Genomic DNA, 25200 nt, shown 5'->3' with positions numbered 1-25200 from the left:
GCAGAACCAGTGGATGTGATTTATTTAGATTTCCAGAAGGCCTTCAACAAGGTGTCGCCTGGCAGACTATTAAATCAGTTAAGAGCCTATAATGTTAAGGGTAAGATCCTGGCATGGATAGAGGATTGGCTGACTGGCAGAAGGAACTGAAGACATTGTTGCAAAGTTTGCAGATGATACAAAGATCTGTAGAGGGACAGGTAGGATTGAGGAAGTAGGGGCTGCAGAAGGACCTGGGCAGGCTAGGAGAGTGGGCAGAGAAGTGGCAGATGGAATACAAAGTGGAAAAGTGTGAGGTTATGCACTTTGGAAGGAGGAATGGAGGCATAGATTATTTTCTACATTGGGAAATGCCTAGGAAGTCAGAAGCACAAAGCGACTTGGGAGTCCTTCATGATTCTCTTACGGTTAATGTGCAGGTTCAGTCAGCAGTTAGGAAGGCAATGCAATTTTACCATTTGTGTCGAGAGGGCTAGAATACAAGACCAGGGATGTACTTCTGAGGCTGTATCAGGCTCTGATCAGACCCCATTTGGAGTATTGTGAGATGTATCTAAGGAAAGACGTGCTGGCCTTGGCAAGTGTCCAGAAGAAGTTCACAAGAATGATCCCTGGAATGAAGAGCTTGTCGTATGAGGAACGGTTGAGGACTCTGGATCTGTACTCGTTGGAGTTTGGAAGGATGAGCCAGGATCATCTTGAAACCTACAGGAAACTGCGAGGCCTGGATAGAATGGATGTGGGGAGGATGTTTCCACTTGTTGGAAAAACTATAACTAGGGGACACAGACTAAATGGACGATCCTTTAAACAGAGATGAGGAGGAATTTCTTCAGCCAGAGGATGGTGAATCTGTGCTACTCTTTGCCGCAGAAGTTTGTGGAGACCAAATCACTGAGTGTCTTTAAGACCGAAATAGATAGGTTCTTGATTAATAAGGGGATCAAGAGTTATGGGGGGGAGGGGAAGGCAGAAGAATGGGAATGAGATGGCGGAGAAGACTCAATGGGCCGAGTGGCCGAATTCTGCTGCTATGTCTTACGGTCTTGTTACACCAACAATCTCGCTAAAGTGCATTCGCATTGAAATAAGTTTGAACCCTGTTTTTAGGAGGCACAAGTTCGTTGCATACACTACCAATTTGCCAATAACACTAAATTGGCATAAAAAATGAAAAATTCACTGGTAATTAAATAATTTAGTACTTAAGGTACATTTCAGAGGAAGGTGTTTGTAGAAATCCCTATTTTGTACTTTTTATCATGTTACATCCAGCCTGAATGACCCTGATGCCTAAAGCAGCAAGGTACCCCAATACTCGTGCTGATCTTTTCCTAATAAGTACAAAATTAACTACACATGATTGTTATTAATAAATTCCCCGTGGCTGCCTGGGTCTCACTCCCATAACCCAAAGATGTGCAGACTAGGTGGATTGGTCATGCTAAATTGCCCCTTAATTGGAAAAATAAAAAAAAATATATTTTTTAAATGTAAAAAATAAATTAATTTTGCAAGATAATTGGAGTAAACGTGGTTAGATACAAGAGACTGGAAATGTAGAATTGCTTTTACAACATGAAATTTGCACTGTACTAGCTGTGTTAGATGTCGAATTGTTCTGTTTTACAGGTCCAGAAAATGGTCCAGTAGTTCATCTGAAACATGTGGGAAAAAAAGAAGCTGAATTAACGTGGAGTGAAATTCCTATAAAGGAAATGCGTGGTTTCATCACGAAGTACACCGTATTTTACAAGAGTGGAACTGCAAATGAGACAAGTATGTTGCTTTATGTGAAATATCTACAATGTAATGTTTTCAAAAGGTTTTTCAACTGGATCGTGCGTCTTTAACGCCTTTACTGAGGCGAGAATACTGTTACTAAGCCAAGGCTGCCGCAACAAACGCGTGCAACTTGAAAAGGATATTGCAACAAACATAAGAATTTCTTTCACAAACTGTTTAATGGAATTTTTTTCTAAGCTTTTCAGTTGCCAAACAGTAAAATGGATGAATTGGAATGACTTGGACTAGAATGTGATGAACATGTTCATTAACCATAACCAGCAACCAGTCTATCTTCGAACAAATTGATGGCTTTTTAAAAAAATAAGTTTGTGTTCAACCCAAAAACGTAGTCTGATGTGCACTGTGTGAGGTGTTCCATAGTGTGTTGTGCACTGTGTGAGGTGTTCCAAAGTAATGTTGCCTGCATTAATTCAGTTTTTACAGTTTAAAACCGACATTTTATGGGCTGTGAGAATTGTTTCTGAACAGCACGGTAGCATTGTGGATAGCACAATCGCTTCACAGCTCCAGGGTCCCAGGTTCGATTCCGGCTTGGGTCACTGTCTGTGCGGAGTCTGCACATCCTCCCCGTGTGTGCGTGGGTTTCCTCCGGGTGCTCCGGTTTCCTCCCACAGTCCAAAGATGTGCAAGTTAGGTGGATTGGACATGATAAATTGCCCTTAGTGTCCAAAATTGCCCTGAGTGTTGGGTGGGGTTACCGGGTTATGGGGATAGGGTGGAGGTGTTAACCTTGGGTAGGGTGCTCTTTACAGGAGCCGGTGCAGACTCGATGGGCCGAATGGCCTCCTTCTGCACTGTAAATTCTATGAAAGGAAAACACTAACTGCCTTTACAGGAATAAATTGCTTGCCTTTCCTCCAAGTCGTTATAGCAACTATGACTTTGCTGTCCCATTTTGAATAAAAATCTACTTTGCTGTATATACACATTGAAATATCATATGATTACTTTGTGTTACTGTACAAAAGTGATACATTTCATGAATATTGAGATTGTAGGCAAGTTCAGTAAAACAATGAAGAAATTGATATATTTTTGAGGTAACACTTTTATAATAAAGCTCTTGTAAAGCTTGTGCAAATATTGTGTTCAGCCAATTTTTTAATTGGTTTAGCAAATATAGTAAGGCTTAACTGATTACAATGAGGTGAAAACCCGTCCCCTCTGAGTATAAGAGGAGTTCAGATGAAAGTGTTGGGAAATATATAGTTGTATCCTGACTGCTGTACTGATTATGCAATCCGTTCAAGCGAATAGAGTCCATAATGTTGAATGTGAAGGTGTTCTGAGAATTATCGCGCACAGTACAAAACTCTGCCTTAAACTTCAGTAATTATGGAGATAATAGGTTTCTAGATGTCCAATCAATAGGGACATGTTGAGCCAAATAACCTCCTTCCGTGCCATAAACCTTTCTATGTAATCTTACTCAGTGGTAACTTATGTTGTCCCAACTGCCAAGTTCTCAACATTTCCAAACTGTGTTTTTAAAATACTGGCCCAGAATTTACTGGAACAGGCAAATTCACCCTTAACCCTTCCACAAATATTTTTGCAAAATAAATTGCTGGAAGTTCAAACTGCTAATGAGGCACTTGGGACCATGGTGACAATAGAACATAGAACAGCACAGCACAGAACAGGCCCTTCGGCCCTCGATGTTGTGCCGAGCCATGATCACCCTACTCAAACCCACGTATCCACCCTATACCCGTAACCCAACAACGCTCCCCCTTAACCTTACTTTTTTAGGACACTACGGGCAATTTAGCATGGCCAATCCACCTAACCCGCACATCTTTGGACTGTGGGAGGAAACCGGAGCACCCGGAGGAAACCCACGCACACACGGGGAGGACGTGCAGACTCCGCACAGACAGTGACCCAGCCGGGAATCGAACCTGGGACCCTGGAGCTGTGAAGTATTTATGCTAACCACCATGCTACCGTGCTGCCCCAGTCAAACAGTCCTTCTCATTTAATTAAAGAGATTTGAGAGAGAAATGATGACTGAATTAGAGTCAAATTAGGTACAGCAAGAGTGGTGAGATTGTATTCAGTAAGAGAAAAGGAAAGGAAAGAAAATAATTAAAGCACTTAAAATTTGAAATATTTACACCACAAACAACAATTGACTGCTGCAGGTTGAGACTCCATAGTTTGAATTGCTCCCTTTCTGGGATGGAGAGGTTGAATGGCATGCAGGAATCTAAATCTTGTAACTAAAAAGGATGCTTATTCTGTTGGATATCAACCCTAACTTGCTGCCCACTTTATTTTTGTGCAAAATCTGGGCAATATATTTTTTCAACCTTTGCATTAATGGCCATTTTCTGCCCACTAGTTTCACTTGTCTTTGCACATTGTTTGCATCTCTTCAATGGTTTTAGTTTTTATTTGCTAGGAGTTTCTCAAATTGTTTCTAATTCTTTGTATAATTTCCAGGTATTTTTGTTGATGCAAAGTATCAAGAGCTTCAGCTGAATTCGTTAACGGGCAATACTTTGTATGTAGTACGTGTCATGGCATCAACAGTGAAAGGAGGCACAAACAGCTCGGAAGTTAACTTCACCACTTTAAATTTCGGTGAGTTATTAACTGGAAGTTAAAAATGTTACCGGATAATCAGTGGAACCTTGCATTCTAAAGGCAACATATTCTGAGACCTAAATTGCTAGCTTGTGGGAACAGTTTAAATTGGAATTTCTGTATGCGTAACTATCTGTCAGAGCCTCAATTGATTTATTATTAGATTAGAGATGGACTGTCATACTCGCTTTGTGGGTATGATATAACCTGTTAGTTTGCCAAAAGGTATTTGAACACTTCGGTTTTGCTTGTGTTCCTGGGTGTAAGATTGGTGCACTGTGTACCAATTTTCTGGGTATTATGTTCTGGGCCCAAAATAAGGATTGAAGTGAAGATAAGATCCCAAGCAAGGAGCTAATAGTTCAGATGGAGATAACCTCGAGCCTGATGGCTACGGCTCACTGCTCTGAGAGAAAAGCAGTCCGCTTCTGGCTCCTCCTCTTCCAAACTAACATTAATGATGTCTTTTGGTGCTTACAATATAAAACCAGATTGTGTAATTCCACACAAGCCAAGAATTCTCGGTCTGCAAATTCTTGTTCCCTGTTCACCAAAGGCCCCTGCTCATTCTTGACAGTAAGGTGCCTGGTTTCACACACATTTTTACTGACTACTTGCTCTTCTCTCAGTGCTATACCCGCTACTCACCACAGTGCTTCTATGCCCACCTCAGCGGGACAGCTGGGTTGCATGGCCACACATTCCCATTCAGATTCTTAAACCCTTGTCTCCCATTTCCTCCTCACCACCTACCCCCAGGCCCAATCTTCCAACCCCTGCCACACCCACCATGCAGTTTCCTTCTCTCCCTCTGTCTCGCTTTCTATTTCCTGTACCCCCCTGCCCCCCCCCCCCCCCCATCCCCAACCCATTACCCTAACACTCACCTCCATTACTTTCTCCCTGTACTGAGTCCCAATTCTTCTCTCCTAATCTCTATTCATCCTCCTTCAACCCAACCCAAATTTCCTACTCCTTTTTTGTTCCGTACGTCATGTGATCCTGCTTTGGTCACTGCTGCGCAGGCTGCTCACAGAGGGTGAGAAGTGCTGCTGCAAGGACAACATTTAAAAAGTGTAGTTCTCCTGGACAAGTGTCTAGGATTCCCATATCTTGTTCTGGCAGATTGTGCAACACTATTAGCACAGCTGAAGTTGAATAAAACTGTTCCAGGTTGACATCACTTGATTGAATAAAGACCGGGAAGGACTTCAATCATAGAATCATACAATTTACGGTGCCCATTGGAAAGAGCACCCTACTTGAGCCCACGCCTCTACCATATCCCTGTAACCCAGTAACCCCACCTAAACATTTGGATACTAAGGGGCAATTTATCATTGCCAATTCACCTAATCTGCACACCTTTGGGCTGTGAGTGGAAACTGGAGTACCTGGAAGAAATCCATGCAGGCATGTGGTGAAAGTGCAAACTCCACACAGTCACCCGAGGCCAAAATTGAACCTTGGACCCTAGCGCGGTGAGACAGCAGTGCTAACCACTCTTGTTGTAGCATCTACAGGCTTTTCAAGCCTAAGTTTGGTTTCATTTAACTTCTGCTGTCAGATTGCCCTCAATGTTTTTATTTAAATGCTGCTGATATCCTTGTACTATTTAACCTGTCTGTTTACCAAGGTTTTTGCAATTTTTAAATGTTAGGTAGTTAAATCTTTGTTACAATTGAAACTGAAAGGGAAGGTGCTCTGTTGATTTCATGTACCATAAGCCAATTAATTTGATATAAGTAACTACAGCAGACTTTAAAGTTGCCGTTGCCATAATTTTCTTGATTGATTCATGTCAGTTTCTGAGAAACCAACTAATTCACGGCCTAAATTTAATAAACGTAAATTACATTTTACCGTAAAGTTTTTGTAATTTTTTGGATAAAGTTTACCCTTGGTTTAAATTCATAATGGAATTTTTATCAAATAAAACTACAATAAGTAACTTGCAAGCTTTGTAAATTTGGAATCATTATAGTTACTGCTTTTTATTTTTACATTTTCTAACTTTGTACTTCTTGCAAATTGTCCCAGAGGTTTTCTGGTTTCATTGGTTTTCCTGGACTGGTTTTGAAATATGTGTACAGGCAGTCCTCACCTTTATGACGTTCAAGTTAAGGTGAATAGTGTTTATAATGTTTAGAAATTGGCACCTTGTTTTGACTTTCTGCGTTGGTTTTGACCTTCGTTGCCACAATTCAGTGGTGACCTTTTGACGCCAAGTCAATGGTGAACTCATGATGCTACATTAGTGGCTGTTCATCGATATTCAGTTGCTGTATGATATGCTTTTGCAGTACTTAGTTTCTTTGTTTTTCTAAACTCTTTCTTAAACTTGTTTCTTTGTCCATAATAATGACAAGAAGTGTTTCCTCTAAGAAATGTAGAGCAATTATTATGAAAGCAATAATGGAAATAATTAAAAGATCTGTAAAGGAAAAGACACATACTGAAAACTGTAGAGCTTTGGCTATACCCTGAATGACAATCTAGACCATCCTGAAAGACAAGCTAAGAAATCAGGAACATGAGTTTGGCTCCTATCAACTGAAAACTAAGCATGTTGGACATAGAGTAACTGTTAATAGTTTGGCTGGAGGTTCAAAAGCAATGCTCTGCTCCTGTGAGTTTAGACATAATTCAAGAAAAGGCTAAAAGTCTTTATGGTGATGTAAATAAGCAATAAGGGAAAGCGTTCTAACACTGAGCCTTTTAGTGTTTTGTGTTTTAAAGCCAGGGCCAATCTAAAGTTTTCAGATGAAGCTGCTGGTGCTTTTGAGAAGGCAGCTCATGCGTTTCCTGAAACATTGGTTGAAATCATTGAAGAGGGTGGATGTTGTGCTCGACAGGCTTTTAATGTTGATTGAACTGGGCTCTTTTGTGTGAATAAAGTGCTGCCGAGAATCTACATTGCCATAGAGGAGAAATGCATGCCAGTATTACGGACACAAGTTTACTTTCTGCTTGGTGCTAATGCTGCAGGTGACTTTCAACTTAAACCTTTGCTTGTATCATTTGGAAAACCCAAAGGCTTTTGAGGGATATTTCAAGGCATTTCTCTGTGATCTGAAAATCCAATCATAAGGGTCAGTAGAAACATCTTTGAGGATTGTGCCTCGGATTTATTGCAGCAGAAATAATCTTGCATTTGAAGTATTGTTACTCCTCAGCCAATGCTCCTGGTAATCCAACCATCCTTGATGACATGCATCCTGACATCAAAGTAGTGTTTCTGTCCCCCAACCTACCTTCAGCCCATGGGCCAAGGGGTAATTGCATCCTGTAAAGCCTCCTCCTGCCTTAGGTGGTCCAACTTTCAAGGAATTCTGGAAGAGCTTCAACATTTACCATGCAGTAAAGAATTTAGGTGAGGCATGGAATGAATTCTCACAATCAAATTTGCATTGTGTTTGGATTTATTGTTTGTGTATGAACTTTAAGGCATTACAGATACTGTTGAAGAGGTGACCATAAAAGTTGTCAAAATGGGTGAAGAACTCAACTTAAACATTGCACCAGAGGATGTTTGAGTTGCTGACATCACATTCTGAAGAATTAACTAATGAGGACCTCATTGAATTGGAACCAGAAAAAGTGGCAGAGGAAGTAGAAGATGCACCCACTGTTGAAGAGATTCCTCCTCATAAAATCTTAACTGCACACTTGTTGGCTGAGGCATTTCAACATTTGGAAGCTGCCGTGTCCCTGTTTGAGGAACACGACCCCAACACTGAACGCAGTGCATCTGTAAATAGGGGAATGGACAACATGTATAACTGCTACAGAGACATTTTTGAGGAGAAGAGAACATCTGTCCAAACCTCCTTGGACACTTTCACTTTAAGAAAGCAGAGAAGAGGAAAACATGAAGCCAAGAATCCTGAGAAGATTCCAGCCAGCAACCTTTCAAGATTTCCAACTAAAGTCCAGCAAAAATCATACCAAAGACGTCCTTCTACTGAAAACTTCATCCAGTCAGACCCATCCATGAGCCCAGGAATGAAGATGACACAAGTACTGTAAAAATGTGTTAAAAATGTACTTATGCTCTTTAGATAATTTGTAGGTAATATACAGGAGGCAATACTATTGTACAGTGCGATAAATTATAGACCTGTATATTTCTATGATTTTTTTTGTCAATAAACATGTTAATATTGATCTATTAGGGCAGCACAGTAGCATTGTGGATCGCACAATTGCTTCACAGCTCCAGGTACAATTCCGGCTTGGGTCACTGTCTGTGCGGAGTCTGCACATCCTCCCCGTGTGTGCGTGGGTTTCCTCCGGGTGCTCCGGTTTCCTCCCACAATCCAACAATGTGCAGATTAGGTGGATTGGCCATGATAAATTGCCCTTAGTGTCCAAAATTGCCCTTAGTGTTGGGTGGGGTTACTGGGTAATGGGGATAGGGTGGAGGTGTTGACCTTGGGTAGGGTGCTCTTTCCAAGAGCCGGTGCAGACTCGATGGGCATAATGGCCTCCTTCTGCATTGTAAATTCTATGATAATCTATGATTAATCTAGGACAAAGGTTCGGCACAACATCGTGGGCCGAAGGGCCTGTTATGAAATGAAATTCGCTTATTGTCACGAGTAGGCTTCAATTAAGTTACTGTGAAAAGCCCCTAGTCGCCACATTCCGCCGCCTGTCCGGGGAGGCTGGTACGGTTCTGTGCTGTATTGTTCTATGTTCTATTACTCGTCTATGATTTGAGTACATAATCCTGGGTTATTTTGTTGAAAATAGTGTATCGGTCCTCAGTTCAGAAACCAAAACCGTATTTATAACATTGGTTTTGGTGTATGGCGTTTTGATTTCAGGTGCGGGTTTTCAGAAGCTGCAAGATACCACTAATTGCTTAGTGTAATAATTAATTAAATCTTCAATTTTTATACTTCATAGTCTGGTAAAGTTAGAAATAACTTTACGCATGTCAAATTAATGATTAGAATAAACCATTTTCCAGTATGGTCCACACCCAAGAAATAAACTGCAATTTACCACACGTACTATATGAGGCACTTGATAACGTTCGCTTTTGTTTCCCAAATTTAATTCAAATGAATTTGGTTGCAATGGATAAATTTTTCCCGCTTCATCCTTCATGATAGCTGACTGATCCTTGCTCTTCTTGGATCCTTGCTCTTCCTGGTTGTGATATTTAGATAGAAACACTGTTCAACTCTAACAATCACTTTATTTTTACCCTAGCAATTTAATTTCTGGCATTTGTTACTTTCTCCACCCTGTGTCCGTCCTACCTCCTGCTGTGGTCCTTCTCCACTCCACTCTGAAGTCCTCCCATTGTTCACACTTTTGTGGGTACGGGAAGTCATCTTTTACATAGTTTTCAAGTTAAAACAAATCTAGGGTCATGCAAAGTCTGGAACATTAAAATGGCATCACTCAAGGAAAAAGTTTAGGAAATAGTGCCACAGAGACATTTAAATCGGCACAGTGAAAAGAGATTCCTCCAGATAGAGTACTTGTGAAGTACTTCATTGTTCCTCAGGATAAATCTGTGCTGGCTTGAAATGCTGTTTCTTTTAAACTACTGAAACATCAGATGGTGGTATAAAACAGAAACTGTGCGTCTCCATAATATAGAAACCTACCCGGTACTTTAATGTTGCCTATGTGTAGTGCAATTTAAATATACTTGTATTTTATTTGATATTGCTTCCATAGGAACATTATTATTAAATTCCTTTTAAGAAAGCCTAAAACACTCAAGTGAACAATTATTTCAGAGTTCAGAACTTTTCCACACTTCAAAATTGGGGAACCTTATGCAGGCACAGATGCTGCCTGTGATGCAACTTATTTTAGAAATGCTGCAAAACTTTCTTTTAGTTGTAATGTTGATCTTTTTTTTTTAACAGCAAAAGGTGAAATTGAGGCAATTGTAGTGCCTATTTGTCTGAGTTTCCTTTTGATCACTGTGGTGACTATACTACTGTGCTTCAACAAAAGACATCTGTAAGTATAATTTATTTTGGGTTAGAAGTGTCGCCTACAAAATCTTAATCTCTTGCAAATATGACAGCAATTTATATACAGTGCTTTTTAACATAAAACATCACAAGGTGCTTCACAGGAGCATTGGAACATAAGATCTAGGAACAGAAGTAGGCCATTCGACCCATCGGGTTTGCTCCGCCACTCTTTTATCGTTGATATAATCCTCAAATCCACTTTCTTGCCATATCCCCATAATCTGTGATTCATTTACGGATTTTTAAAATCTATCTCAGTCTTAAAACATGGTGACCCAGCCTCTACAGCCTCTGCTATAAAGAACTCCACAGATTCACTATCCTCTGAAAGAAGAAATCCCTCCTCATCTCTGTCTTAAATGGGTGACCCCCTGAGTCTGAAATTCTGTCCTCTGGTCCTAAACTCTTCCACACAGGGAAACAACCTCTCAACATCTATGCTCTTAAGTCCCCTGAGAATCATGTACGTCTCAACAAGTTTGCCTCTCATTCTTCTAAACTCCAATGAATACTGGCCCAACCTACTTAACCTCTCCTCCATAAGTAAATTTCTCTGTTCCTGGGATCAATCTCGTGAACCTTCTCTGTATTGTAGAACATAGTGTGACATGGAGCCACGTAAGGAGCATGTAGGGCAGCACGGTAGCACAAGTGGATAGCACTGTGGCTTCACAGCGCCAGGATCCCAGGTTCGATTCCCTGCTGGGTCACTGTGCGGAGTCTGCACGTTCTCCCCGTTACTGCGTGGGTTTCCTCCGGGTGCTCCGGTTTCCTCCCACAGTCCAAAGACACGCAGGTTAGGTGGTTGGCCATGATAAATTGCCCTTAGTGTCCAAAAAGGTTAGGAGGGGTTATTGGGTTACGGGGATAGGGTGGAAGTGAGGGCTTAAGTGGGTCGGTGTAGACTTGATGGGAATCGAGCCTCCTTCTGCACTGTATATTCTATGTTCTGAGGAGAAATTTGGTCAGATGACCAAAAGCTTGGTTAAAGAGTATCTTAAAAGGGCGAATGCAAGGTATAGAGATGTAGGGATGAAAATGATAAAGCTTGGGACCTACAGCTGAAGGCACAGTCACCAATGGTGGTGCAATTATAATTGTGAATCCAGACAAGACCAGGATTAGAGAAGTGTTTATATTTTGGACAGTTGTGCGGCTGGTGGAGATTACAGAGATGGGGTTGGACGAGACCATGGAGAGGTTTGAAAATATCCTGCTGGGTGTTTTGTTGCTTTTTAGCTGGATACAGTTCACGTGAGCACTGCCAATTGAAGCCTCTTAACCTGGCATGAGCTGAAGGTTGCATATTCCCTCCCAGCTCTCCCCCTCTCTCCCCACCAGGGTGACCAGTTCTATCCAATGCATCAAACCTATTGTCACAGTTTTGCATCCCTTTCCAATTTAGTCTTTAGAGAGTCATAGATACCTCACCGGACAGAAAGATGCCATTCGGCCCTAACGTTTCAGTACCTTTTTCAGTACATGTTGAGCATCAGAGCCAGGCAGCCTGTCTTTCTACCATGCCATTCTCTCACCCATCATTCCCACCTTTTACCCATTGTATATCCCTGTCATCTTATTTCACGCCCTGTCCTGCAGTAACATTTGTAACCAGTAATTGAGGACATAAGTGAGAGAACAAATATGAAATTCATGTAGAGCCAATGAGAGTTAATGAAAAAAGTGAAATGGTGTCACACAGTTTAAAAGCACCATATACGCAAAAAGTGAATAATGAAAAAGAGTGGCACAAAGGAGTGGCAAAGGGAAAGAAAAACAGTTACAAGGAGAGAAAACTAGAGAATGTTTTGTTCTTGTATAATAACAAACCCTGTTGCAGGGCCTAATGTTTCAGTGAACCATGCTGTGCAATAAACACTGGTTTGATTTCAAATTTTTCTTACAGGATTAAAAAATATGTTTGGCCTAATGTTCCAGATCCTGCAAATAGCAGGGTTGTTGAATGGTCACCTAGCGCTGCAAATCTCATTCAGGTATGGTTTTTCGTCTGTGACTGTAAATCTGTAAAATGGCTTTGGGACATAATTTAACAGATGCTGAAAAGCAATGCAGTCTCTGAGTTTACACCCAAAATACCAAGCTATGGTGGAAGTTATGCGCCAAAGTTAACTTAAGTTTATTTTAATTGAGCTTCAGTAAGTTTCTTACCCATGCTTCCTTTCCCCCGCATGTGTTCAGAATTCAGCAGAGTTTAAAATGGATCCAACTTTGTTTGTGCTCCAATGAGGACCACTTAAACATTATTCTGTCACCACAGTGGAGCAACCAAATCAAATTGTCATTAAATTTGGGTCAACTACATTAGAACCGTAGAAACCATAGGAAATTTCCAGTACAGAAGGAGGCCATTCGGCCCATCTTGTCCATGCCAACCCAAGGACACCCAGATGCTCTTTTTAATCCCACTTTCCTGCACCCCGGTCCATAGCCCTGTAGGTTGCAGCACCTAATGTGCAAATCCAGGTACTTTTTAAAAGAGTTTATGGTCTCTGTCTCCACCACCAGCTCGGGCAGTGAATTCCAGACACCTACCACCCTCCGTGTTTAAAAATAAACAAAAGTTTTTCCTCGTGTCCCCTTTACAACCTGCCATTTATCTTGAATCTATGTACCCTGGTTCTAGAATTCTTACCAAGGGAAACCATTTTATCCTGTCCACTCTACCTCTTCCCCTCATAATTTTGTGCACTTCAATTAAGTCACCCCTCAGCCTTCTTTGTTCCAAGGAAAGTAGCCCAACCTATCCAGTCTCTCCTTGAAGCTACACTTTTGTAACCCTGGCACCATTCTTGTAAACCTCTTTTGCACTCTCCCCAGAGCAATTATGTCCTCCTGTAATGTGGTGGCCAGAATTGCACACACTACTCCAGTTGTGGCCTCACCAGTGTTTTACACAATTCCAACTATATATCCTTATTTTTATAGTCTCTACCTCTGCCAGTGAAGGAGAGCATTCCATATGCTTTCTTTACAACCTTGTCTGCTTGAACCGCTGCCTTTAGGGGCGTGCGTACTTCTATGTCAAGATCTCTCACTTTATCTACACCTCTTAGCATATTACCATTTATTGTGTACTCCCTACCTCCCTAAATGCATGACCTTTTACTTCTCTGTGTTAAGTTCCATCTGCCACTTTTACGGCTCATTCCACCAACCCATCCATATCATTTTGGAGATTATAGCTATCCTCTGAACTTTCCCCCACTCGGTCAATCTTTGTGTCATCTTCAAATTTCCCAATCATATTCCCCCACATTCACATCCAAATAATAATATGTAACACCAACCGTAAGGATTCCAACATCGAGCCCTGTGGAACATCACTTGAAACAACTTTCCATTTGCAAAAGCAGCTATCCAGCATTACCCTTTGTTTACTGTTACTAAGTTTCCTGTTACTAAGCCAACTTTTTATCCAGTATGCTACATTGCCCTGTATCCCATGTGCTTTTACGTTTTTGACCAATCTGCCATTGGGACTTTGTCAAACGCCTTGTTAAAATCCATGGGCACAACATCACTGCACTCCCTTCGTCAACCCTTCTTGTCACTTCCTCAATCACATTTGTGAGGCAAGACCTTCCTTTAACAAATCCATGCTGGGTATCACTGACTAGTCCATGCCTTTCAATGTGACAATTAATCCTATCTGTCAGGATTGATTCTACTAATTCGTCCACTAATTTGTAAGACTAACTGGCCTGTGATTGGTTGGCATTTCCATTTATCCCTTTTTAAACAATAGGACCACATTTGCATTTCTCCGGTACCTCCCCGATCCATGATCTATGTCGAGTGAGGATCGGAGAATTATCCCCCGAGCATTTACTACCTCCTCCTCTAACCTCCTTCAGTAGCCTGGGAAACAATCCATCTGGCCCTGACGACATATCAACTTTGAAGGATTCCAGCCCTTTGAGTACTTGAGTATTTCCTTTTTAAACACGGAGACAAAACATTCATTTAAAACCCTTCCCGTAGATGCTGCATCTATACCAGTCCCTTGAGCTCTGATAGGTACCAGTGTTTCCTTAACTAACCTTTTATCATTAATATGTTGATGAAACATCTTTGGGTTTTCTTTAACTTTACTTGCTAATGTTTTTTCATGTCTTCTCTTTGATTTCCTTTATGACTTTGTCCCTGCACTTCCTATACTCTTCTATCTGCAGTGCTTAGTTCTTTGAACCTACCATATGCTTTCTTTTTATGTTCGATCTTACCCTGTATTCCTGTATAGAGAACAAGGTACAGCAGTACCACTCTTATTTTTGGAGGGGACATGTCTACTTTGTACATTTGGGATCTCAATTTTTAGTGCTTCTCACTGGTTTTCTGCTGATTTATTCTGTAGCAATGCTGGCCAGTCCACCTCAGCCAAGTCCCTTCTCATTTCTGTGAAATTTGCTTTCCCCCAGTTCAAAACTTTTACTCCTGCTTTATCTCTCTCCTTTTCCATGGTAATATTGAATCTAATTGAGTTGGTCCCCAACTGTCACTTTACCCACTTGCCCTTCTTCGTTCCCCAAGACTAGGTCTAGAATTGCATCGCCTCTCGTCACTAATTAGTTGAAAACATTTTTCGAGACACACTGCATGAATGTTTACCCCCCAGTCCCCCTTGTATTGTTTGAATCCCAGTTGATATTGGGATAGTTAAAGTCTACGACTATTATTGCCCTCTTGTTCTTACAGGCAGAAATTTGCCTACATATTTGAATTTCTATCTCCCTTTCACTATTTAGGGGTCTGTAGTACACTCCTAGTAGTGTGAGTGCCCTTTTTTATTTCTAAGCTCAACCATAAAATCTTGTTTGTCAATCTGTTTAGTATATCATCCTTTCTCAGAACTGGAATTGATTCTTTAACCATTAGAGCTACACCCTCTCCGTTTTTTTAATCTTCCACTCTATCGGATCTGAAGACTCTATAACCAGGAATATTGAGCTGCTAGTTTTGCCCCTCCTTAGCAGGTTTCCGTTATAGTCATGACATTCTGCTGTCATGTATCTCCCTGTGCCCTGAACTCACCGACCTTGTTTGTAATACTCCTTGCATTGAAGTATAAACAGTTTAACCCCATCATTTTCCCTTGCTGGGCGATTTTATTTTTTAAACTTTGCTTGTCCTGTAATTCCAAGTCTATCACTACAGCTTCATCATTACTGGCTGATGTTCTACCTCCATTTTCCTGATCTGAAGCTGACCTATCTGATCCTAATCCTGGGATCCCATCCCCCTGCCACACTAGTTTAAATACTCCCAACAGGCATTGGTCCCAGCTTTGCCTGAGTGCAACCGAGCAGGTTTGTACAGGTCCCACCTTCCCCAGAACCGATCCCAGTGCCTCAAGAATCTGAATCCCTCTCGGCTACGCCATCTCTCCAAGCACGCATTCATCTGATCTATCCTCTTATTCCTGTTCTCTTGCGCGTGGAACTGGGAGAAATTTGAGGTCCGGCATTTTAGTTTATCTCCTAACTTCCTGTACTAGACTTGGGGATCCTCAACCCTTAGTTTACCTCTGGCGTTAGTACCAATGTGTACCATGACCAATGGCTATTCACCTTCCCTGCCTAGTATGCCCTGCAGCCGCTCCATGACATCCCTGATCCTGGCACCAGGGATGCAGCACACCATCCTTGATTCACGTTTGCGGCTACAGAAGCGCCTGTCTGTGCCCCTTACTATTGAATCCCTTATCACTATAGCCCTGCCACTTGTTTTTCTCCACCCATCTGAGCAGCAGCCACCCACGGTGCCGCTAACGTGGCTGCTGCTGCTTTCCCCTGAGGCCATCCCTGCCCACAACCGTATCCAAAGCAGTATGCAGTATATCTGTTTGAGGGGGATGGGTGGTGGGGGGGGAGGGGGAATGACCACAGAGGACTCCTGCACTACCTTCCTCAGTCTTTTCCTGTTTCTGATGGTCCACCATTCCCTTTCTGCCTGTGCAATCCTCACCTGCGGTGTGACCACTTCGCTAAAACATGTTATCCACCCGCAGCTCCAGCTCTGAAATCCGGTTATCAAGAAGCTGAATTTGGACGCACCTTTTGCGCACACAGTCCAGCATCCCTGTCTTCCCATATTACGCATATCAATGGTCCAAATCAGCTAGTGCTTTCAATGATGTAACTTGATTATGTAGGTAAAGGTGATTAATGGGCCATTTATCTCGTATGTTTACTGAATCTTGCTCTGTGTAAATTTCCACATTTACCTATATAACAAGTTGCTTTATTTCAATTAATCAATTAGCTACAAAGTACTTTTTGGGCCATCCTGAGAATGTGAAAGCCATTATATAAAATGCAGTTTTACTCCTTCATATCAGAGTGCGACTGAAATTTGTTTGTGCTGACTGCTGTTTAATTTGATAAGGATCTTCATTTATGTTTCATAACTTTTAATGTGCTTAGATTATACATATGTCACTTTTAATCGTAACAAATAACTATTTTCAACAGAACAACCTAGGCCCAAAGGAACCCTTGAATCCAGATGGTTTTATTTCCGATGTTACTATAATTGAAGCTGATGTAGATAATGAGAAATATCTGTCTAATGAGGATGAAATAAAGCAATTGACATCCTTAAAGAAGGAGAAGAGTACATCAGAAGAGCACAGCAGTGGCATTGGAGGTTCCTCGTGCATGTCATCCCCTCGACAAAGTGTTTCAGATAGTGATAGTGAGTCTGCACAGAATACTACAAGCACAGTCCAATATTCAACTGTATTAGTAAATGACACTGGTTATAGGTGTCAGCAACCATCAGCACAGGTGTTTATAAGATCAGAATCAACCCAGCCACTATTAGAAAATGAAGAAAAGACTGATGAGCATGCATATGGCAATTTTGGAAGCTGTAGTACAGAAGTAAAAAGACAGTATTTTAAACGGAATGCCAGCATTGAGGAGACATGTTTGAGTGAGCCACATCCAAATGGGGCCGCAATTCTTGGTGATACGAATGAAGAAGACTCACTCAAACCAAATCAAAAGGAAATTTCAGATCAGAACTCAGACTTGGAGGGATGTCCAACAGTGGAAGAGTTCCCAAGCAGTAATGATCAAACTGTTGTCAGACTGGAATTTTTGGGATTCAGTGCAGGTCTGGAAACTGATCAGCAAAGTTACATGCCTCAGGCTGTGAAAAGTAACAGTTATATGCCTCAATCAAAATAAAAGTCTACCCTTTTCCTCGTGCTTCAGATGAAGTAGCCTTTGTTCACAATCTACATGGCAAAGTTGTGTTTGCAGCTATTCTAAGTAGCCTAAACAAATACTTGTGATTTGAACATTTGTGGTAGCACCTTGGTTTACTAATTGTATCCAAATGCTGATGTGAATGTTTTGTTTGCAAAATCTTGGACACCAGATTTTGAGGTTGACTCATTTATTTACCCCTTCTAACCACTTTGGAAATGCTAGCCTGGTGGAAAAATCAACTTGGCCATGGAAACCAAGCTAAATCATTCTTGTACTTGCAAGACAGCCATATACCAAAGAATGTTTGGCAGCTGACTGGCTTTATGTTACTATGGGGCAAGGGATGAAGGATAAGTAAAATTAATCTCACATGAGTTTTTAAAAATACATACCATGTTAGATTTGTTTTGAATAAGTTCTTTCAGGATTAGGACAATTAAGTATTAGACTTCGAAATTCCTTTGCCTGTCACGCACTTAAAAAAATTGAAATACAATGTATTTTACTCTTAACATTTTTAATTTTATTGAAAAATTATTTGCATATTATAAAGTCACTTTTTTCATTGAAAGTGCTGCACTATTCAGTGGAGTCATGTACTTAAATTCTGCTTTATCCAACTAAACTGGTTTTAAAAAAAAGCTAATTTAACTTAAAGGGCACAAGATGAATCTAAACACTCAAAAGTGTTGCTTGGTCACCTTCTGCCAAAACAGACTTCCAGTAATTATTGTGAATAAAATGCTGATGCATTTTATGCTTATTCGATCCCCTTAACTACACTTAATAAAAGGGCAGCATGGTGGCGCAGTGGTTAGCACTGCTGCCTCACGGAGTCAAAGTCCCAGGTTTGATCCCGGCTCTGGGTCACTGTCCGTGTAGAGTTTGCACATTCTCCCCGTGTTTGCGTGGGTTTCGCCCCCACAACCCAAAGATGTGCAGGGTAGGTGGATTGGCCACGCTAAATTGCACCTTAATTGAAATAATTAATTGGGTACTCTAAATTTATTTTTCAAAAACTGTATTTAATAAGAACCTTGTTACAATCTATTATTTTTCTTCAAAACTGAATCTCAGTGAAAATAGCTAGCATCAGTCTAGACTTCAACGCCTTTTAAGAATTATAGGTGGCAAAAGCACTACAACTTTTTTTCGCAATATATTAACCAGGTAAAGAGAAGGGAGAAAATATCAGATTTACACTACTGCAGCTATATACCTTAAACAAAAACTATTTTTCTAATATGTACAGTGTTAAAGTATCTTTCACACTTTATTTGGGATGGGGGCAAGAATGCAAAGCGTGTCCTGTATAAACCACACAAGTACGTAAATATGAAGTATAACACTGGAGCGGTGAGCTTTGTGTTCAGTTCTCCTAAACCAGGATGTGGCGGCATTTTCAAATCTCTTGCAACTATATTTGCAGATTTACAATGATAAAACCATTTATATGTATTGGATGTTGTGGAAGGGTTCGTAATGAAGTTTGAATTTTTTCACACAGTTTTTAAAGGATGTACGCCACTTAAATATTCAATATAATCAGTGTTGTGACATTTTAATCATTCTGAACCATTCTATTCCATTAAGTTTTCTCAGTGTAAGCTATATCCAATTGCATTATCTGCTGAACTAACAGTCAAAAGCATCTTCAAGCCAAAGATTTTCAATCATGAGCTCTGCTAACATTTAATCCTATGCATGTATATTTAATGGTGATAATTCTGCACCTTGACAAATTGTTAATATGTTACAAAATTTAAAATATAATTGTACTTGGGCACTTGTGCTCCACACTGTAATGTTCAAGATTTATTTAAAAGTTAATCCGCCTCCTTGTGCCTCATTACCCTAATGACTAAAATATTTTCCACTATTGAAGCATTATGCTATTTTTATTTTCTTCCTAATAGCATAAGATCAACTTTGAGCAGGTAATCTCCAACCCAAGTGTTAGTGTCCTAATGACATTTTGTATCCAAGGCAACATTGTGCACAAAATTTGATCAAACCTAATTCTGGTTGCAATATTTAAAAACAGTAATTGTCATTAGGGCAGAGTCTCCGCTCCGTCAGCCGCATTTTTCTCGGCTGTGCGCCGTTCGCTGGCGGTGGGATTCTATCTTCCCGCTGATTGTCAATGGGATTTCCCTTTGTAACTACCCCACGCCGCCGGGAAACCCGCTGATGGGGCTGTGCTGCGAGTGGGAAATTTCAATTGCAACAACCGTAGAATTCCAGCCATTATCTTTTATTTGACGATATGCTGCTTTTAACCTTGCTGGTACATTATACAACCAGAATTACTGGGCTAATTCTGTACAGTAGCAGTGTAAGTCTTTTGGGTTGTCATTACACTTTACATCCAAAATAATCCACATTACATCCAAAATAAAGCTTATTTTCAAGTTTTGATTCTCCCTGACCTTTTCATGGACCACATTTTTTTGTACGCTATGCTTCCTACCTGCAAACTCTAAAGCTCAGATCAGTGTTTTAGAACTGATTGTTAGTCCATTCAATTGTATTATAGGAAGGACTTGTAAGGTAGCTTAAGAACTGAGATTTTGGGATGAAAATTGCATGTGTTACATGCTACATGGTAAGGAATTGCTTGCACAAAGCGTTTTACCATCAGGAAATTGTCAAACATTTCATCAATTTGTTTCTTGTGCATAAAGCTTAACATACACTGGAATGTTGCATTGGTACTTAATAAAATTTTGTTTGGTTCTTTGGAATACAAATTTTTGTTTAAGAGGTGAAGTGGTTCATTTATTTCCTAAAGACTGAATGTAATATATAAGTTCCTGAAAAGCGTGCTTACTGTGAAAGAATGCTGTTTTGAGGATAATGTATCTAGACTATTTGGGTGACTTTCTTTTCCAGAATATTGAGTCAGTAAGTATGAGTATCTCATGTGCATAAATATGCAAGAGGTGGCTGGATATAGTACTTGAGGAGAATAGAATCAAAGGCTACGGGGAGAAAGAGAAAGCAGGATTAGGCTATTGAGTTGGATGCTCAGGCTCGAAGGGCCAAAAGGTCGTCTCCTGCTCCTATCTTCTATGTATGTATATATATATATATATATATATATATGTAACCCACTTAATTGGCACCCCTTGGAACACCTTCAACATTCACGCACTCCACTAATGATGCACATGGGAGCATTATGTACCGTCTGCAGGGTCCACTACAGCAACTTACTAGAGTTCCTTCAATTGCACCTTCCAAACCCATGACCGCTACCATCTGGAAGAGCAAGGGCAGCAGATACAGGAGAAAGCCACTGCCCTCTAATCCACACACCATCGGGGCTTGAAACTATATAATTGTCCCTTCACTGCCACTGTATCAAAATCCTGGAACTCCCTCCCTAACAGCACTGTTGGGGAGACAGTGGTGTAGTAGTATTTTCACTGGGCTAGTAATCCAGTGACCCAGGTTATGCTCTGAGGTCACTGGTTTGAATCCCACCATGGCAGATGGTGATATTTGAATTCAATAAAAAAATCTGGAATTGGGTCTAATAAGAAATAGGAGTAGGCCATCTGGCCCTTCGAGCCTGCTCTGCCATTCAATGAGATCATGGCTGATCTTTTGTGGACTCGCCTCCACTTTCGGGCCCGAACACCATAACCCTTTATTTTTCAAAAAACTATCTTTGTCTTGAAAACATTTAATGAAGGAGCCTCAATTGCTTCACTGGGCAGGGAATTCCAGATTCACAAGCCTTGGGTGAAGAAGTTTCTCCTAAACTCAGTCCTAAATCTACTTTCCTTTATTTTGAGGCTAAGCCTCCTAGTTCTGCTTTCACCCGTCAGTGGAAACAACATGCCGAATCTATCCTATCTATTCCCTTCATAATTCTATATGTTTCTATAAGATTCCCCCCCCCCCCCCTCATCCTTCTAAATTCCAACGAGTACAGTCCCAGTCTACTCAACCTCTCCTCGTAATCCAACCCCTTCAGCTCTGGGCTTAACCTAGTGAATCTCCTCTGCACACAATCCAGTGCCAGTATGTCCTTTCTCAGGTAAGGAAACGAAAACTGAACACAATACTCCAGGTGTGGCCTCACTAACATCTTAGGCAATTGCAGCGTAGCCTCCCTAGTCTTAAACTCCATCCCTCCAGCAATGAAGGACAAAACTCCATTTGCCGCCTTAATCACCGGTTGCATCTGTAAACAAACTTTTTGTGACTTATGCACTAGCACACCCAGGTCTCTATGCACAGCAGCATGCTTTAATATTTTATCATTTAAATAATAATCCCTTTTGCTGTTATTCCTCGAAAATGGATAACCTCACATTTGTCAACATTGTATTCCATCTGCTAGACCCTAGCCCATTCACTTAACCTATCCAAATACCTCTGCAGACTTCCGGTATCCTCTGCACTTTTTGTTTTACCACTCATCTTAGTGTCGCCTGCAAAATTGGACACGTTGCACTTGATCCACAACTCCAAATCATCTATGTAAATTGAGAACAAATGATGACCATGAAAGCATTGGGCAGCACGGTAGCATAGTGGTTAGCACAATTGCTTCACAGCTCCAGGGTCAGAGGTTCGATTCCCGGCTTGGGTCACTGTCTGTGCGGAGTCTGCACGTTCTCCCCGTTTCTGCGTGAGTTTCCTCCTGGTGCTCCGGTTTCCTCCCACAATCCAAAGATGTGCCGGTTAGGTGGATTGGCCATGCTAAATTGTCCTTAGTGTCCAAAATTGCTCTTAGTGTTGGGTGGTGTTACTGGGTTATGGGGATAGGGTGCTCTTTCCAAGAGCCAGTGCAGACTCAATGGGCCGAATGGCCACCTTCTGCACTGTAAATTCTATGATTCATTGCTGATTGTCGTAAAAACCCATCTGGTTCGCCAATGTCTTCAAGGAAGGAAATCTAGCACCCTTACCCAGTCTAGCCGACATGTGACTCCAGACCTATTCAGTAATGCGGTTGACTCTTAACTGAAATGGCCCAGCAAGCCACTCAGTTCAAGGGCAATTAGAGATGGGCAATAAATGCTGGCTTAGAGAGTGATGCCCACATCCAAAGAACGAATAAGAAAAAAACTGGGTATTCCTGCACTACATGTATTTGACATGTTTACAATGATTTAGAGAAGGTGTTGAGGGCAAAATCTCTAAATTTGCAGATGATACTAAGCTAGGGAGAATAGTGAATTGTGAGGATGACGCTGAGAGACGTCAGAGGGACATTGACAAGTTGGACAAATGGGCAGCGACCTGCCAGATGAATTTCAATGCAGAGAAATGTGAGGTAATGCATTTTGGGAGAAAAAAACATGGGGAGACGATACAGGCTCAATGGTACAACTTGAGGGGAGTACAGGAGCTGAGGGACCTCAGGGTTCAAGTGCATAATTCTCTGAAGGTGGCCAGGCAAGTTGAAACAGTTGTTCAGCAGGCGTATAGGATCCTTGGGTTTATAAAATAGAGGCATAAAATATAAAAGCAAGGAAATGATGCTCCACTTCTAAAAATCATTGTGACCTGGATCATCATCTTCTGCAGAAAAGTCTGTCTGTTCCCCTAACAATAGAACCAAAGTTAAACTTTTAAGCTTAAAATTAATTTGATGAGCAAGTTTAGCTTCTCTTGCTTTGAATTTCTGTTTTTATATGGGTTTTAAGGAATACATATTCCTGCCACGCTCTTGCATTATTGCCTCATCCTTGTTTTCTGCTGGTCGTCATGTCAGCCAAAATTTAGCATTTATTGTTTATTTACATAGTATAAACTGCCGAGTCTGTGAGCTATGACATTGATACTGCCATGAGGTGCATTCTTGAAAATCTAGAGAATTCTGTGGATACCTTCGTGCTGTTACTTTTTATCGAAAGTCCTTTTTCAATTTGAACAGTTGCTTTACAATTAAAGGTACCTTTTTAATGAAGAAATTACTATCATTTATAAATTTAAAGATTGGAGGATTCAAATCAGGGAAGCATTATCACAAGCAATTTTTTTCTTCTAGAATGTAATATTTAGTTCTACCCAAGATTCATCCAGCCAAACTGTAAATGTTTATCCTTCTGTGGATCTAAGAGGAAACAATAACATTAAACTGTTAGCACTTAAGAATTGAATCTCAAAGCTGACTCTAAATAAAATTTCTTGGTATTTTTGATAAATGTTATATTGAAAAGAAATTGATTCTTTGAATATATTACCTGCTCTGCAAAGAATTGAATCTCATGTTATTACATTCATTGGTCTTGTTCTGTGCAATTTAATGCAATTTACAATAAAGCAAGAATAAAAATCCCCAAAATTGATATTGAAAAAAATAATTTTTGTCTGTAAATTCTTGTTAAAATCAATTGTGTATGTAATCTTTTTCTAATAAATGAAAAGTAAATCCCCAATTTTTCAATCTGTTTATTTATTCATTCAAGTGATATGGGTTCTGCTGGCGAGACCAGCATTCATTGGCATGCCCTATTGCTCGAGAGAAAGGTGGTGGTGAGCTGTCTTCTTGAACTGCTGCTGTCCATGTGGTGTAGGAGTAGGAACACTCAATACTATTAGGGAGGGAGTTCCCGTGTTTTGCCCCAGCAACAGTGAAGGAATTATGATATATTTCCAAGTCAGGATAACGAATGGCTTGGAGGGGAACTGAGAGATGGTAGTATTCCCAGGTACCGGCTGGCTTTGTCCTTCTCGAAAGTGGTGGTCATCGTTGGTTTGGAAAGTGCTTTCGAAGGAGCCTTAATGAGTTCAAGATGTGCATCTTGTAGATGGTACACGCTGCTACTGAGTGTCGGTGATGGAGGGAGAGAATGTTTGAGGATGGGTTGGATTGCTTTTGTCCTGGGTGGTGTCAAGCTTCTTGAGTGTTGTTGGAGTTGCACTAATCCAGGCAAGGGGAGAGTATTCCATTACACTCCTGACTTCTGCCTTGTAGATTACGGGGCAGGCTTTGGGGAGCCAGGAGGTTAGTTACTGCAAGATTCCTAGCCTTATGATGTGCTCTTGTAGCCACAGTATTTATATGTCTGGTTAATGGCAACCCCCAGGATATTGATAATTAGCGATTCAGTGATGCCAATGCCATTAAACATCAAGGGCCAATGGTTAGATTCTCTCTTGTTAGAGACTATCATTGCCTAGTCCTTGTGGAGTGGATGTTACTTTCCAGACTGACCAAAGGTGGTAGCACAGCAGCATGCAGTTGGAAAGAAGTTGCCCTGGAAGTTCTCAATATTGATTCTGGACTTCCATCAGGTCAAACATGGGCAAGGAAACCTCCGGCTGATAACCACCTACCCCCTTGACTGATGAATCAGTATCCCTCCATGCCAATGGAGGTTGGCAAGGGCACAGAATGTACTCTGGTGGGGACTTCAATGTTCATCACCAAGAGTGGCGCAGTAGACTAAACTGTCGAGTCCTGAAGGATATGCTGCTAGATTTAGTCTACAACAAATGATGAAGGAACCTTAATGATGGTGAAACCCAGCACATCAGTGCAAAAGACAAGTTGGAAGCATTTTCAACCATCCTCAGCCATAAATGCCAAGTGGATGACA

General features: G+C 40.9%; 1 protein-coding gene across 6 annotated transcripts in view; it reads left to right on the top strand.

Moving 5' to 3' along the window:
• The window catches only part of LOC119962819 (interleukin-6 receptor subunit beta-like), a 107323-nt gene extending 87286 nt beyond the window's left edge, over positions 1-20037 (top strand). For 4 of the 6 annotated variants that reach the window (XM_038790945.1, XM_038790942.1, XM_038790943.1 and 1 more), the window contains 5 exons: positions 1633-1779; positions 4255-4395; positions 10290-10386; positions 12310-12397; positions 16895-20037. In XM_038790945.1, the coding sequence (XP_038646873.1) occupies positions 1633-1779; positions 4255-4395; positions 10290-10386; positions 12310-12397; positions 16895-17614 (1193 nt within the window). In that variant the 3' untranslated portion in view covers positions 17615-20037. The remainder of the gene's footprint in view (positions 1-1632; positions 1780-4254; positions 4396-10289; positions 10387-12309; positions 12398-16894) is intronic. The other 2 variants (XM_038790944.1, XM_038790946.1) reach the window with 1 other exon arrangement.
• Positions 20038-25200: the final 5163 nt, after the last annotated feature.

The sequence above is a fragment of the Scyliorhinus canicula genome, chromosome 3 (genome assembly GCF_902713615.1).
Source record: "Scyliorhinus canicula chromosome 3, sScyCan1.1, whole genome shotgun sequence".
In the NCBI taxonomy this organism is placed as follows: domain Eukaryota; kingdom Metazoa; phylum Chordata; class Chondrichthyes; order Carcharhiniformes; family Scyliorhinidae; genus Scyliorhinus; species Scyliorhinus canicula.
The sequence above is the reverse complement of the archived record's forward strand: the minus strand, read 5'-3'. Positions and strand labels throughout refer to the sequence as shown.